General features: G+C 29.9%; 8 protein-coding genes across 8 annotated transcripts; 2 read left to right on the top strand and 6 right to left on the bottom strand.

Moving 5' to 3' along the window:
* Window positions 1–11: 11 nt before the first annotated feature.
* DFA_08032 (uncharacterized protein) lies at window positions 12–1,505 on the bottom strand (the record flags this gene model as incomplete). The annotated part of the gene is made up of 3 exons (XM_004355482.1): window positions 12–799; window positions 904–1,281; window positions 1,355–1,505. 3 exons carry the CDS (start codon window positions 1,503–1,505, stop codon window positions 12–14), a joined length of 1,317 nt encoding a protein of 438 aa, XP_004355535.1.
* Window positions 1,506–1,708: 203 nt separating this feature from the next.
* Window positions 1,709–3,179, bottom strand: DFA_08031 (uncharacterized protein; the record flags this gene model as incomplete). The annotated part of the gene is made up of 3 exons (XM_004355481.1): window positions 1,709–2,496; window positions 2,577–2,945; window positions 3,092–3,179. The coding sequence occupies 3 exons, from the start codon at window positions 3,177–3,179 to the stop codon at window positions 1,709–1,711; spliced, it is 1,245 nt and encodes a 414-aa protein (XP_004355534.1).
* A 92-nt stretch (window positions 3,180–3,271) lies between these two features.
* Window positions 3,272–4,752, bottom strand: DFA_08030 (uncharacterized protein; the record flags this gene model as incomplete). Its single annotated transcript, XM_004355480.1, has 3 exons — window positions 3,272–4,077; window positions 4,151–4,525; window positions 4,656–4,752. The coding sequence occupies 3 exons, from the start codon at window positions 4,750–4,752 to the stop codon at window positions 3,272–3,274; spliced, it is 1,278 nt and encodes a 425-aa protein (XP_004355533.1).
* Window positions 4,753–4,878: 126 nt separating this feature from the next.
* On the bottom strand, window positions 4,879–7,093 carry DFA_08029 (uncharacterized protein; the record flags this gene model as incomplete). Its single annotated transcript, XM_004355479.1, has 5 exons — window positions 4,879–5,660; window positions 5,753–6,121; window positions 6,230–6,343; window positions 6,509–6,717; window positions 6,792–7,093. The coding sequence occupies 5 exons, from the start codon at window positions 7,091–7,093 to the stop codon at window positions 4,879–4,881; spliced, it is 1,776 nt and encodes a 591-aa protein (XP_004355532.1).
* A 235-nt stretch (window positions 7,094–7,328) lies between these two features.
* On the bottom strand, window positions 7,329–8,899 carry DFA_08028 (uncharacterized protein; the record flags this gene model as incomplete). The annotated part of the gene is made up of 4 exons (XM_004355478.1): window positions 7,329–8,128; window positions 8,228–8,599; window positions 8,676–8,825; window positions 8,896–8,899. 4 exons carry the CDS (start codon window positions 8,897–8,899, stop codon window positions 7,329–7,331), a joined length of 1,326 nt encoding a protein of 441 aa, XP_004355531.1.
* A 333-nt stretch (window positions 8,900–9,232) lies between these two features.
* Window positions 9,233–10,346, top strand: DFA_08027 (uncharacterized protein; the record flags this gene model as incomplete). The annotated part of the gene is made up of 2 exons (XM_004355477.1): window positions 9,233–9,542; window positions 9,640–10,346. The coding sequence occupies 2 exons, from the start codon at window positions 9,233–9,235 to the stop codon at window positions 10,344–10,346; spliced, it is 1,017 nt and encodes a 338-aa protein (XP_004355530.1).
* Window positions 10,347–10,634: 288 nt separating this feature from the next.
* Window positions 10,635–10,970, bottom strand: DFA_08026 (uncharacterized protein; the record flags this gene model as incomplete). The annotated part of the gene is made up of 1 exon (XM_004355476.1): window positions 10,635–10,970. One exon carries the CDS (start codon window positions 10,968–10,970, stop codon window positions 10,635–10,637), a length of 336 nt encoding a protein of 111 aa, XP_004355529.1.
* A 73-nt stretch (window positions 10,971–11,043) lies between these two features.
* Window positions 11,044–13,738, top strand: msp (membrane selenoprotein; the record flags this gene model as incomplete). The annotated part of the gene is made up of 4 exons (XM_004355475.1): window positions 11,044–11,398; window positions 12,841–12,908; window positions 13,390–13,521; window positions 13,727–13,738. The coding sequence occupies 4 exons, from the start codon at window positions 11,044–11,046 to the stop codon at window positions 13,736–13,738; spliced, it is 567 nt and encodes a 188-aa protein (XP_004355528.1).
* Window positions 13,739–13,862: the final 124 nt, after the last annotated feature.

Raw genomic sequence — 13,862 nt, 5'->3', positions numbered from 1 at the left:
TATTTTATTTTCTAAAATTGATAATTTAAAATATCAGATCTATTTTTAATAATATTATTTTGATTGAGTTTATCAATATTCATATTCATAGTAATTGGTGACCCTGGAAGATCATTTTGATAAGTATGTTGAAAAGCTCTGTAAATGGTACCACTTAATTTTTGGTGGTTGATTTGTTTGTCTTGATACATTGACAACCCGGTTGATAAAGTATAATAGATCAAACCCTTGCGAGAAAGAAATACTGTGAAATAGAGTAACAATGATGACATATATAATGAACTTGCCAAGTATCTGGTCAAGGTTGAATCTAATCTACGATAGATCATATGGGAAATAGGTGAATCTGAATAGATATGATCCATAAATAATGCTGTACCATTGATCCAACCTTGATAATACCCAATACCATCTGAAATGATTTCAGTCATTACACTAAAAGGTGAGATACGTAATTCTTTTGTTGGAAGAATCCATAATTTAAATCTCCCTTTTTTATAATATCTCTCTACATATGATTGTTCAAATGTTGACAATGATGATGATTTAAAATAATATTCCTTGTCTTTGTATATTAATCGTGCAATTTGTAACCAATCATCTTCCAACTGTGCATATTCAGATCCAACCTGATTGGCCAAATAAAACATAACAACTCTAATCATACCAACACTGATAAATGGTTGAATAGTTTCTCTTTTCAATGTCATTGTTCTCAATATTGCGCATGTCAATCTATAACTTGTTGGTGATAAAGGATTATTATTAATTACATAATTAAACCCTACATATGGTATATCTATAAAAAAAGAAAAAGAAAAAGAAAAAGTAAAAAAGTAATTAATAATAATTATATTTTCAAACTATTCTATCTTTTGTCTATTTTCTATTTTCTTTACATACCTTTTACCCAAGGTAAAATATGATTTAATAAATCAATACAATCCAACATTAAAGATTTTCTATCAAGAGTAGTATAAATTTCATAAATGGTTTGTTCAGTCAGAGGTGCTCGACGAGAATTATTATGTTTCCATATAACCTCTCCATTGACAATGATATGTAAAAGAGTCAGAACTACCTCTCTTTTAGCCAATATTCTACACAACTTGTCATTATTTTCAGCTAGGTCTGCCAATTCTCTTATAACATCTTGATCATCGGTAATCGAATGTGTTGTTTCAATTTGATGATAAACATTTGCAATCCTATCAATTGCACTATTATAAAATGATTCAATCCTTTTATGAGGATTATTTGGTATTATTTCAAACATTGGTACTAAATAGAAAAAAAGAGAGAAAAGAGTAAGTTTAAATTTAGAGATAGAGATTAATAATCGATAATTACATACAATTGATTAAAAAAGGTAAAGCAATTGAACCAACAAATAGAATCTTATCATATTTACTATATGTTCTTGATAGTATTGATTTTAATCCAACATCTATTATATCTTTATATTTATCTTTTGATAAAGATAATATAGATAATATATCTGTCATTTTGGATTTGAAACAAATAATAGATGAATGAATAAATGAACATACATACTTGTTGGGTCATATGATTTTTAAAAAAAAGATATTTTAATTTAATTCTTTTTTTATTCTTTTTATTTTAAAAGATACATACGTAATATCTGTGTGTTGTAGATTGATCATTCTATGATGAAAGATTTATTTATTTAATTATTATTATTAATATTTTATTGAAATGGATAATCCAGAATATCTGATCTATTATTAATCATTTTTCTTTGATCATTATTATTAATTGAAGAATCAAGATGAGGAGGAGTTTGATAATATTTTGCAAAAGCTTTATAAATGAAACCACTTAATTTTTGGTGATTGACTAGTCGCTCTTGATACATGTTAATGGACATTGCCAAGACAGTCGACACAGACAGATAGATGAATTCTTTGCGAGAAAGGAATACCGTGAAATAGAGTAACAATGATGATGCATAGAATGAACTTGCCAAATACCTAGTCACTGTGGAATCTAATCTCCGATAGATCATATCGGAAAAAGGTGAGTCTATATAGACATGACCCATAAATAATGCTGTTGTATTTATCCAACCTTGATAATACCCAATACCATCTAAAATGATTTCACTCATCACTCGAAATGATGTGATACGTAATCCTTTTGCTTGGGGAATCCATAATTTAAATCTCCCTTTTTCATAATATTCCTCGATCAATGATTGATCCGATAATGATTTAAAATAATATCGTCTATCGTTGTCTTTGAATATAATATTTGTAATTTGTAACCAATACTCTTGTAACTGTGAATACTCTGATTTGACTTGATAGACTAAAAAGAATCTAACAATATTAATCATCCCAACACTGATAAATGGTTGAATGGTTTCTCTATTCAAAGTCATTGTTCTCAATACCGCACACGCCAATCTATAACTTGTTGGCGATGTTGAATGAATACAAATTACTTTATAAAACCTTTCATATGGTATATCTGAAACTGGAGTAGAAAAAGAAAAAGAAAAGAAAATAAATTAGATAATGATTATCTATTCTATTTTCTATTTTTCTTCTATTTACCATTTACCCAAGGTAAAATACTATTTAATAAATCAATACAATCCAACATTAAAGATTCATTGTCAAGAGTAGTATATAATTGATTAACGTTTTGTTCAGTTAGAGGTAATCGAGTATAATAATTATGTTTCCATAATTCCTCTGCACGGATAATGATTTGTAACAGAGTCATTACTACCTCTCTCTGAGCCAATATTCTACACAACTTGTGATTCTTTTCAGCTAGGTTTGCCAATTCCCTTATATCTTGAATGTGTACAATCGATTGTATAGATTCAAGGTATTGATAAACATTTGTAATCCTACCAATTGCATTATCATAAATTGATTCAATCCTTTGATCATTTGGTATTATTCCATAAATTTTTACTATTAAAGAGAAAGAGAGATAGAGAGAGAGAGTAAGAAAAAGTAAGTTTAATTTAGAACGCATCAAGACTATACTTATAATACATTACAATTCATTAAAAAAGGTAAAGCAATTGAACCAACAAATAGTATCTTATCATATTTACTATATGTTCTTGATTGTATTGATTCTAATCCAACACTAATCAATTCTTTACATTTATCTATAGATAAACTATCTATGTATGTTGTCATCCTCTATCTGTGTCTCCAAAAAAAAAAAATGAAAGGATGATGATCATCAAAACGCTCGATCGTAGATTTTAAAAAAAGAATTCTTTTATTTTTTATTTAAATCGATAATTTAAAATATCAGATTTATCTTTAATAATATTATTTTGATTGAGTTGATCAATATCCATATTCATAGTGATTGATGAACCTGGATGATGATCAGTTTGATAATATTTTTGAAAAGCTCTGTAAATGGGACCACTTAATTTTTGGTGATTGACAAGTTTGTCTTGGTAAGTGTGAATGGACATTGATAAACCAGTCGATAAAGTATAAAAGATTAATCCCTTGCGAGAAAGGAATACTGTGAAATAGAGTAACAATGATGATGCATATAATGAACTTGCCAAATACCTAGTCAAGGTTGAATCTAATCTCCGATAGATCATATCGGAAATAGGTGAATCTGAATAGATATGATCCATAAATAATGCTGTACCATTGATCCAACCTTGATAATACCCAATACCATCTGAAATGATTTCAGTCATTACACTAAAAGGTGAGATACGTAATTCTTTTGTTGGAAGAATCCATAATTTAAATCTCCCATTTTTATAAGATTCCTCTATGTATAATTGATCTTGTGTTGATAATGATTTAAAATAATATTCCCTATCTTTGTACATAATCCTAGTAATTTGTAACCAATAATCTTGTAACTGTGAATACTCATAACTGACTTGATTAGCCAAAAAGAATCTAACCATTCTAATCATTCCAACACTAATAAATGGTACAATGGTTTCTCTATTCAAAGTCATTGTTCTCAATATCGTACATGTCAACCGATAACTTGATGGTGACATTGGATGATTTTTAATTACATAAAAAATCCCTTCATATGGTATATCTTGGACTAAAAAAAAAAGAAATAGAAAAGAAATTAATAACTATATAAATATATATATTCTATTTTCTACTTTACATACCTTTTACCCAAGGTAAAATATGATTTAATAAATCAGTACAATCCAAAATAAATGAATCATTATCAAGAGTAGTATAAATTTGATAGATAGTTTCTTCAGTTAGAGGTAAACGACTATAATAATTTTGTTTCCATAATTCCTCTCCATTGACAATGATACGTAACAGAGTCATTACTACCTCTCTCTTTGCCAATATTCTACACAACTTGTCATTCTTTTCAGCTAGGTTTGCCAATTCTCTTAAATCTTGATCATCGGTAATCGAATGTGTTGTTTCAATTTGATGATAAACATTTGCAATCCTATCAATTGCACTATTATAAAATGATTCAATCCTTTTATGAGGATTATTTGGTATTATTTCATACATTTGTACTAAAAGAAAGAGATAGAGAAAAGAGTAAGTTTAAATTTAGAATCGATCTAATAATATGTATTATTACATTACAATTAACTAGAAAAGGTAAAGCAATTGAACCAACAAACAATATCTTATCATATTTACTATATGATCTTGATAGTATTGATTTTAAACCAACACCTATTATATCTTTATATTTATCTTTTGATAAAGATAATAGTATAGATAATATATCTGTCATTTTGGATTTGAAAAATAGATGAATGAAATGAATGAATGAACACACATACTTGTGACCTCATCATCCAGACGATTTTAAAAAAGATATTTTAATTTAATTTATTTATTATTTTCTATTTTTGTTTGATTAAAATTCACAATCTAAAATATCAGATTTATCTTTAATAATTATTTGATCATTATTGATTGTTGAAAAAGGGGAATTATTTTGATCATTTGTTTTATAATACTTTTTAAAAGATTTGTAAATGTCTCCACCCAATCTTTGACGATTGACTTGATTGTTGAGATAGACGCTATGGGACATTGTCAAGATGGATGATAAGGAGTAATAAATCTTTCCTTGGCGAGAAAGGAAAACTGTTGAATAGAGTGCAAAAGTTGAAAAAAACAATGAACATGCCAAGTATCTTGTCAAGGTTGAATCTAATCGACGATAGATTGCATCGAAAACAGGTGAACTTGAATAGACAAGATCTACAAACAATGAAGTACCAGTTACCCAACCTTTATAAAATCCAAAGGTATCGGTCAATGTTTCAAACATGACACTAAAAGGTTTGATTCTTAATTGTTTTGGCAACCATAATTTAAATCTCCCATTTTCATAGTATTCGTCAATAAACTCTTGTTCCTCTTCGGTTGTTTCAAAATGACCTATGGGAGATTTATATATGGTCTGAGCAACTTGTAACCAATAATATCGTAGCACTGAGTGTTCAGATGTAACCTCTTTGTCTAAAAAGTATTTAATAATATGAATCAAACCAACATCTAAAAATGGTTGAATCGTCTCCTCTGGCCTCAATGCCATTGTTTTTAATACAGCACATGTTAATTGATAACTTGTTGGTGATGATGGATAATTTATAATTATATAAATTAATCCTCCATATGGTATATCTTGTACTAATTAAATAGAATTTAAATAAATAAATAAAACAACAAAATTAATAAATAAATATATATTTCTTTTTCTTTTCTTTTTCTTCATTACATACCAAAAGGTAAAATACTATTTAATAAAGATATACAATCCAACATTATAGAATTACTTTCAATAGTTAGATACAATTCTTCGATGATTTTATCAGATAGAGGTAATTGATCATTATATCTTTGTGTGTGTATTTCCTCTCCGTTGATAATGATATCTAATAGAGTCATTACTACATCTTTCTGTGCCAATATTCTACACAACTTGTTTGACTTGTCAGCAACACTTGCCAAATTCTTAATATCAAGGCTATATACTGATTCTGGATCTGTTTGAATTTCATTATAAACATTTGTAATCCTATCAATTGCATTATCATACATTGATTCAATCCTAGTATCTTGTTGATTTGGTATTATTCCATAAATTGGTACTAAAAAGGAAAAAAGAGAGAGAAAGTAAGTTAATCATCATCATCATCATCATCATCATCATCATCATCATCATCATCATCATCATCATCATCATGTGATTTACATACAATTGACTAAAAAAGGTAAAGCTAATGAACCAACAAATAGTATCTTATCATATTTACTATATGTTCTTGATTGTATTGATTTCAAACCAATACTAATCAATTCTTTATATTTATCTATAGATAATAATATATTTGTCATCTCTCTTGAAGTTGAATGACATGAAATAAGATGATGAACTACAAGTTCAGATAGATGGACAGGTAAATATTACGATTAGAGAAATTCATTTTTTTATTATATTTTGGGTCATTTCATTTACAAGACTAAAAAGATAAGACCTAGACTGACGAGAACAAAGAAAAGGTTGGTTTGGACAATGGATGATGAGGATTCAAACGAGAAATTGTAGGTATCCTTGAAACCCTCAGCACAGTATGTATCGAGCATCCATTTATATGGGACAATGTAGGAATACTCAGAGTCAAAGTTGGGTGTGATACATCCCGAGTTGCAACGAGTTGTATATTCAGTTGGTGGTGTACAGTAACTATCAAAAGAGAGAGAAAAGAGAAGAGGATGTTAGAGTTTAAATTATTATTATTCGGATATCATTGAACATACTTTGAACTATAGGTTGAGATTGAAAAGCACAAGTGAACTCCATCGAATCCAGCAACTTGATCATATCCGTTTTCTCCCCCGAAAACGACGGTCTCGTTAACTTTGAGTGTGTATTTCACATTGCCATCGCAACCGTTGTCATAGCCTTGAAGTATGTGGCAACTTTCGACACCAAATGTGATCGAGGAATACTGAATGTCGGTTTGTTCGACTAGGCCAATTGGTTGGCATGAATCGCTTACTGCACACCCAATTAGATAAACTATTGTAACTAATAATAATAAATATTTATGAAATAACATTGTTGTTGTTGTTGTATCAAATGACTAAATAAAACAGTAGTTGTAAGACTTTGTTCAACAAATGTCAACGTGCTCTCAACATCATTTCGTCGGCTTGTTTATTCAAGTAATGCTTGGTTGGTCGCGTGTACCTTTTGAATTCAAATTGCCGAAACGGCGACAATTCAGATGTTTGAAGAACTAGACATATCAAAACCCCGAAATATCTGAAATGCCATTTTATTTATTTCCTTTTTTAGAATTCATAATCCAGAATATCTGATCTATTATGAATGATTGTTTGTTGATCATCTTGAGTTAATAATAATTCCTTTTCAACATAAATATCGTTGTTTGTATTTTGAGTGAAATAATCTTTAAATATTTTGTAGTCACGACCACCCGTCTTTTGACGATTGATCATAATCTCTTGCGCATAAGTTAGGCCACAAGTAAATGCAGCAGATATGATGTAATGCACCTTGCCCTTGCGAGACGCTGAAAATGTAAACAACATTAACATGGAAGTAGCAAAAAACGATGAAAATAAGAATCTTGTCAGAGTAGTATCACTCTTTCGATAACATATATCATAGAGACCAGATTCTGAATAGATATAGTCAATCAATAGACTTGTAGATGAAATATAACCACGTAAAAATCCATATCCATCCAATATCACCTCACTCAATAGACCATGAGGATTGACTCGAATCTCTTTTGGAACGTAGATCCAAAACCGTTTACTCTGATAATACTCTTCTATAAACATCCGATCGATTGGTGCTATATTTAATTTGAATCGATCTCTATACCAACGAACTGATATTTGTAACCAATAGTCTCGTAGTAACCTATACTCTGATTTAAACTCATTTTCCATAAAGTATCTAACCAGTACCATCAATTCCATTTCCATAAATGTCTTGACCGTATCATTTCTATCGACCATCAACTTTAATATTGCACATAGTAATTTATAAATGATTGGTGTTGATAATCCATAATACCTTATACTTCCTATTAATTCTCCAAATGGTATTTCATCCAATTCAACTTAAAAAAGAAAAAGAAAAAGAAAAAGTAAATATTAATTATTAATTATTAATTATTTTTGTTTCCCTTTTTCTATTTCTATTTCTTTGTTTTCTTTACTTTTAGGTAAAATATGATTTAATAAATTTGAAGCATCCAACATTAAAGATTCATAATCTAAAGTAAGGTAAAGATTATGAATAGTTTCTTCGGATAGAGGTGATACAAAACTTTGAGCTGATCTCCACATGCTCTCTGCATTGATAATGATTTGTAGTAGCATCAATACTACATCTCTTCTCGCCAATATTCTACATAGTTTGTCACTTGTTTGAGCAGATGCTGCTAAAAGTTTAATATCTTTTGTCTCCAAGATTGAATCATTTCCTGCCAAGCATTCATCATAAACATGTGCAATCTTGTCAATACCAGTTAGATAATGTGTTTCTATTCTATCACTTTCATCATTTGGTATGATTCCAAAGTTTGGTACTAAATAGTAAATAAAGTAAAGTAAATATATATACTCTTGTCTATTCATATATTCTACTCTTATACTACTACATACAATTGATCATAACAGGTAAAGCAATTGAACCAACAAATAGAATCTTATCATATTTGCTCATATCTACAAAGGCTTTAATGCCAATACCTATCAATTCTTTACATATGTTTTCTATTTCTTGATTCATTCTCCCTATCTCTTTATCTATATCTATATATCTATATCTAAAGTATTACTACTACTTGAAATGAAATGAATGAAAGAGTCGTTCGTTTTTTACTCATTCATTTGACCTAGTCGTCATTCATCTTTAATGAGGGGACATGTCTATCGATCGCACCCACCATGATCTGACACATCATCGCGGTCAAGAAGATATTTGTTTTTCATTGCATGGTCGTAATAGATAGATCACTTTGAGCCCCTCGAGTCAATTCCGACCTTTAGTTTAGAGCTGTTTTTGTTAACCCAAGATTCTATAAAACTTCTTCTAAATCATTTCTAAAAAAAAAAAAAAAAAAAAGAAGATATATTGCAACTCTCGTTTGTTAATCTTTTTTGTCGTTTTTAATTTAATTGATCTATACAGATAAAGAGAGAGATAAATATTAATAACCATGTCAACATTACCAGCATTTTCAATTAAAGATAAAAAGATTGCAACTGAAGGAGTAGGGATTGCAGGTAGCTTTATCGGGTTTGGAGGCAATACAGTGTTTGCATTGACAAAGACACATACTGAAATCGCATCGTTTGGTATCGATAGTAATGGTAGTATTGGTGTTACACCAGTTGAAACGGTCCCATACGATCTTGCTGGTGGTAAACCAGATCAATTACTTGTACCTGTTAAACTTGGTAATCATATCTATCTACCTTATGAAGTCAATGATGAAGAATTTGTATTCACTATTATGAAAGTTTCAAGTATGAAGAAAATGAAAGATAAATAATAATAACCTTAACCCCTAACCCCTTACTTTTCTTTCTATTTCTATTTCTATTTTCTATTTCTCTTTTTTAGATTCACAGATTAGTGAAATCAATAAATCAAAAAAGTATATATTTGGTAGAGCAAGACCAACATTCTTACATCATATGACAGAATGGAGTAGAATTGGATTGGGACAACCACCACAGACCTATGTCAAGGTTGATTTGTTTGATTTTGTCAATCAACAAGGAGAGTTTGTTTGTGCGTTTAGACCGATTGAAGGCGAGATGATTGTGCAGTCTGGTCTGACCAACAACTTCCAAAACACTGGTCGCAAGTTGGTAAGTGTCTCGTTTATCGATGGTAGTCGTGTCGTTCACATTAGAAAGTACAACGAACAATCTAAATTGGCCGATGAAATATTGGAGACTTGGTCATGGAACGACGGACTGTTCAACGTAGAGTCTGATCCCGAATACGTACTCGTCTATGCACAAGACCAAATCATCGTCTTTTCATTGGCCAACAACAGTAAATGGTCAATCGACTTTGAAAAGCCTTTGGTTCATGCTGGCAAGGTTGTTCGAATTGGTCAAGTCCTCCTACATCACTGTGCCGATAATAGTGGTGTCTATGTCGACATGATTGACATGTCCACCAAATCACTCATCAAAACGATACGTATCCCCGATGCTCCAGGTATCTCTCCTCTTGCAATCCATGCTTGTCAAAATAATACTTGTCTTCTCATAGCATACCCAAATAATCAAATTTTTAGTCTAACCTTTACAGACTAAAAAAAGTAAAAATAAAAATAAAAATAAATAATAAAAATAAAAATAAATAAAATGTAATGGAAGCGTGTTCCACATCAAGATCATCGGAATTGGATAAACTTTTCTTCGGAAAACATTTCACACGAATCATTTTTTTTTTATTTTTTCAATTTTTTTTAAAAATCTATCTCTCACACTTTTTTTAAATTTCTTTCATTATTATTTTTTTTTTATAAACACACCTTACCAAAAAAAGAGATAATTTATTTATTTATTTATTTATTTATTTATTTATATTTATATATATATTCAAGTAATAAAGTAATTAGATATCAATATGTCATTCTTTGGTAGTATTCCCAAATTAGGGGATGATGATTGTGAAGGAGGAGTTTGAGCAAGACCTACTCCACAAAAGAAATCATCATCATCATCATCATCATCACCATCCATCAACAACATTAATGAATCCTCACCATTATTAAACAACAACAACATTGACGAAGACGTCGTCGTCGCTGACGACTCTACTGCCGTTGGAGAAAAGGAAAGTAAGAAACCATTATTTGTAGCAATTGCTGCTATTTTGATTTCTATTCCTGCTCTTGTAGGTAGTTGATGTTGGCCTCTTTTGGTGGCATCCATCCTCGGTATTGCCGCCACCCAAGGTTCCGTAGGTTTTGCTCATGCAATTACCTTTGCTATTAGTTTGTCGATCATGACAAATCTCGCCCAGTACCATTTCCACAAGTGCACTCAACGTGCAAGCGATCGTGGACATTGGCACAAGTTTGGCCCATTCTATCTCACTGCTATTGCCGCCCCATTGGCCACTATCGACATTTTACGTCACATCCTCGTCGATAATGGACTCTGGACACCACAGGCACACTGGAGTCCAGTCGCCTATCGTCCTGGCTGCACCAGTGCCACTATTAAATGTCTCACCCCCACCGGGTGGTTCTTTGTCATCTTTTGTACCTACACTGGTTACATCCTACTCATGATTGGTACAGTCTGGTGTGCTGATCTTCACACAAAGATTCGTAAAGCTTGGAGACAACTTCGTGGTGGTAAATAGAAAAATGGACAAACAATGGATAAAAGTCATTTTTGGATTTGTATCATTATTTTATTTTGTCAAGCGAGAGGATAGAAACAAAAAAGAGAAAAAAAGAGTTTATAATTTTTAAAACCTAGAAAAAAAGAATTTATCAAATGATGAAAAGATAAATTCTTTATCCTATACCGTTCTTTTATTTCTTTAATTCAATACATACAAATTGGAACCTTGGGAAAAGGATTAAAGAAAAAGAAAAACAAATTAGGAAAATGAAAAAAAATAGTGATGACTTGGATTGGCCAAAACTATATCAATAGTCGCCAATACAATGAAAGTTTATTTTTTTTCTTATTTTACTCTTATCTCTTAAAATAACTACACTCTCTCTCGAAAATAATAATAATCATAATAATAATCATTTTCAAAAATCAATCTTAATCTATTTAAAAAATAAATAAAACAACAACTAGTTATATTTTTGTAAATTAAATGTGCAATGCAATCGTAGTCAATGGGGAAAAAAATTCAAAAAAAAATAATTTGCCGCCAAAAAATATCATTTTCAAATCAATCAAAATTTAAATTTTCATTTTTCCAAAAGTTTTTGTTTTATCCATCAACAAATTTAGTATAGTATTCAATTACATTGTAATCTCAAAAGTAATAATAACAATAATAATAATAATAATAATAATAATTAGTAGTTTATTTTACTTTTAATACTTGTGTAGAAACCAATTTAAAAAATCTCCCTTATTTTGTTTTTGGTTTTTTGTTTTTTTGTTTTGGTAGCCGAGCACAGTAGGTAGTTTAATTGAAGTGCATCACTAAACCACTTTAATCTATTCTATTCTACTCTCTCATAATACATACATTACAATATATATATAAATATTAAAACTTAAAGAAACAAAGAAAGAAAGAAAGAAAAACAAAAGATAAAATAGATAGAGTTTAGTATACGCACAATCATCCCTCTCTCTCTCTCTCAAGGTAATTTAAATATCCACCTACTCCACCTCACAATATATCACATCTCGTCTCATATCATATCACATCACATCCCATCATACAGCAGCAGTCAGTCGAGTTGGTCATGTCAGTCTTTTAAAAGACAATCAAACAATCGTTGATTGATTTTAAAAGTCAGTCAGACGAAACTAATTTCCTGGAAACCAATTGATCATATCTCTTTATTATTGTTGTTGTTGTTGTTTGTATAGTTTATCAATATTCATTCATATTTATCTATTTATTAAATCAACGATCGTCTAATGATGAGACTTGTTTACTTCACTTTGAATGTGATGCAACGGTTAATTTTTTTTTGAAAATTTGCAGAGGATTGTCAATTCTAGCCGTTAATATCATTATCATATCATTTGAAGACGAGTAGGAGTTATATATATGTATATATAATTGTGTAAAGTAATTCGTATATATCATAGTTAGATCAGAGTTTTTATGTACAATTAGTAAAAAAGACAGACTGGTCTAGTTGTTGTTGTTATTGTCGCTGGGTAAGATCAATCATCAAAACTATTATTACACTTCACCTATACACACACACATGATACATTACATTACATTAATTATTAGTTCATTCTCAAACACTTTACTTGACACAGTTTGTGTCATCGTTGTCAACACCAACAACAACCTAATCTATTAGAATCAAATTTACATGTGTAACAACAAAAATTATCATCGTCTCTCTCTTTTATTTCTTAATAATCACTCTCACTCTCACTCTCTCACACACACACAACACAATATATTGTATATACAAATCTAAATTTATAATATATATAAATATAATATTTTAATATATATATATTTATTGTTGTTGTTGGTCGTGCAGATCACCAATCCAAAACCAATTATCATTAAACACATATTCCTATTTTACCCATCGTGATTTCACAAATTGTATAATGATTAGTCAACAATACCAACAAAACAACCAAACATTAAAAATAATAATAATAATAATAATAATAGCAGGAGAAGAAGGAGGAGTGTCAAAAATATAATTCTTTTATAAATCAAAAAGTAGTAGGAGTAGTAATTCAACAACAACAACAACAACAACAACAACAACAACAACACCGTTCAAAAGTAGATTTACAGAATGTGTGTTTTCCATTGGTGTTTTTGACGACTGTGTGATATGAACAATAATAATAATAACAAGAACGACTAGTCTGCAGCAGCGACGACGATACTATATATAATTTCAAAAAAAAAACAATACCCTATACCCATATTCTTAATCCTATTATAGTAATACTGACCGACAGACAGACCATATGGTCACCTTTTTATTTTTAAAATATAGTTAGTAGTATAATATAATATTCCAAGCCATTTACAAACAAAAGAACAACAACGATAGAGATAGATAATCGGTGAAAATCTCAGCAGGAACAGTAGGTATCAACACAACAAACAAATTAACAAGCAAACAGGTTGGT

The sequence above is a fragment of the Cavenderia fasciculata genome (genome assembly GCF_000203815.1).
Source record: "Cavenderia fasciculata unplaced genomic scaffold Scf_ET2XIPL01COFD4-5, whole genome shotgun sequence".
In the NCBI taxonomy this organism is placed as follows: domain Eukaryota; phylum Evosea; class Eumycetozoa; order Acytosteliales; family Cavenderiaceae; genus Cavenderia; species Cavenderia fasciculata.
Note: the sequence above shows the minus strand (reverse complement) of the source record. Positions and strands in the feature narration are given on the sequence as shown.